Here is a 1,811-nt window from a genome sequence, read left to right as displayed (position 1 = left end):
TTTTAGAATGAGGCAGACAAAAGTTGGAAGGCCGGTTAATTTTCCCCTCCTTCTCCCGCTTCAGCTTCATCTCCCTGGGTATCCGATGTCCACAACTGGTAAAAGAAAAAAGAGACTTTTCAGCATGTTTCAGTTTGGGGAAAAAATAATAAACAAAATTTCCATATATATGCCACAGTATAAGAATATTACAGTTAGAAAGCATTCTTTAAAATAGCAGCACTGAATATTATCTTCAAGATACAAAAACACCTCAGTATAATAAGTTATTTTTTACCTAATCATTTTGTAAGCATGATAAATACACAACAGAGTTAGGTGTCTTCAACTAACAGATAGAGTAAACTTCTGGCATTCATAGAAGGTGAACAGAAAATAAAGCTAAACTACAAATCTAGCTTTTCTGACATTTTTTAGCTTAGAATAACACCTTTGTGTATCTGCATGATTTCAAAATAAATGCTGGACAAAATGAAGTATGCTTAAACCCACATCTTCTAAGAGGTAAAAAATTAAAGTTATCCCCATAGTGGTAGTATTATGGATTCTATTAATTTTTTTCATTAATGTTATAATTTCCAACAGGTTAAAAAATTTGAAGTTATTTTATCATAATTGCTCGTGATATGTTAAAGAAACGTTCCCCAAATCATCCATTAGTTTAATTTATTTATTAACCAAATCTATCTCTAAACTTTTGGAAAGGGAACTATTTCCAAGGTCACAGAGGTAGCCAAAAGACTTTTTGAAATTATCTCTAATCTCTTGTTCTAGTTCTAACTTTCAAGGATTCTTGAGTTTTCTATACAAACATGTAAAAATTAGACAGTATTTCTCTTCTTAGGGTAATGTGTTGATAATCTTGATCAAGCAAGCTCAGATTCAAAATACTGGTTTTAAGGTTTTTAGGAAAACTTCTTTTCTTAACTGATAAATGAACCAATCAACCTGTAATGGTAACTGCAGATCCTATGAAGGCCCAGAGACAACCCAGACCAAACAGCAACAGAGTAAAAACTGGAATGTGTTTCTTCTTACAGTTGTTGCAGTATACCCTTCATGTTATACTGATACCAAAATTCAGCTGTGAGTATATAAGACCAGGACTTCTTAAAAAGAGGTGAAAACACAACACAATAAATAACTAGGTCTCAAGTTTCATCTTTTTAAAATGTCATTTCCAACCAGAAAAGAAAAACTCTTAAGACTATAATTAGTTAACAAAGTATTTCTTTTATTTGATATATTCTTTCTTTACTAAAAGTTTACTCTCTTGACTAAAAAATCTCACAAGTTTATAGATAGCCCCAAATTTCACTTACTAAAATAATAACAAGTATACAACACTTTTCAAAAGCTCTACATTGAGAACATTCAGCACTAAAATATAGATCAGAAATGGCTGGGCTCTCGGCAAGGCCTGAGGTAAGTGGATCACCTGAACTCAGGAGTTCAACACCAGCCTTACCAAAATGAGACCCTGTCTCTACTAAAAATACAAAAACTAGCCAGGTGTTGTGGCAGCTACACAGGATGCTAAGACAAGATCACTTGAGCCTAGGAGCTTGAGGTTGCTGTGAGCTATGACACCCCAACACTCAACCCAAGGGCAACTGAGTGAGACTCTGCCCTCCACCCAAAAAAGATTAGAAATATTCCTTCTTGCAGAACAATGTAATCTCCTCAAACACATCCTTAAAGTTGCTATGTACTTACTGTCAAGTTGTCTCTCAGCAATTGCATTATTAGCGTGCTGTCTTTGTATGACTCTTCACTTAATGTATCAAGTTCAGCAATGGCTTCATCAAAAG

The 1,811-nt window shown here is 34.1% G+C and overlaps 1 protein-coding gene across 1 annotated transcript in view; it reads right to left on the bottom strand.

Moving 5' to 3' along the window:
* The window catches only part of YWHAZ (tyrosine 3-monooxygenase/tryptophan 5-monooxygenase activation protein zeta), a 27,235-nt gene continuing 25,424 nt past the window's right edge, over window positions 1-1,811 (bottom strand). The window contains exons 5-6 of the mRNA XM_012809498.2: window positions 1,717-1,809; window positions 1-95 (exon numbers count right to left, since the gene is read on the bottom strand). Coding sequence (XP_012664952.1) covers window positions 36-95; window positions 1,717-1,809 — 153 coding nt within the window. The 3' untranslated portion in view covers window positions 1-35. The remainder of the gene's footprint in view (window positions 96-1,716; window positions 1,810-1,811) is intronic.

Source organism: Otolemur garnettii, unplaced genomic scaffold (genome assembly GCF_000181295.1).
Source record: "Otolemur garnettii isolate 467f Iridium unplaced genomic scaffold, OtoGar3 scaffold00004, whole genome shotgun sequence".
Taxonomy (NCBI): Eukaryota; Metazoa; Chordata; class Mammalia; order Primates; family Galagidae; genus Otolemur; species Otolemur garnettii.
Note: the sequence above shows the minus strand (reverse complement) of the source record. Positions and strands in the feature narration are given on the sequence as shown.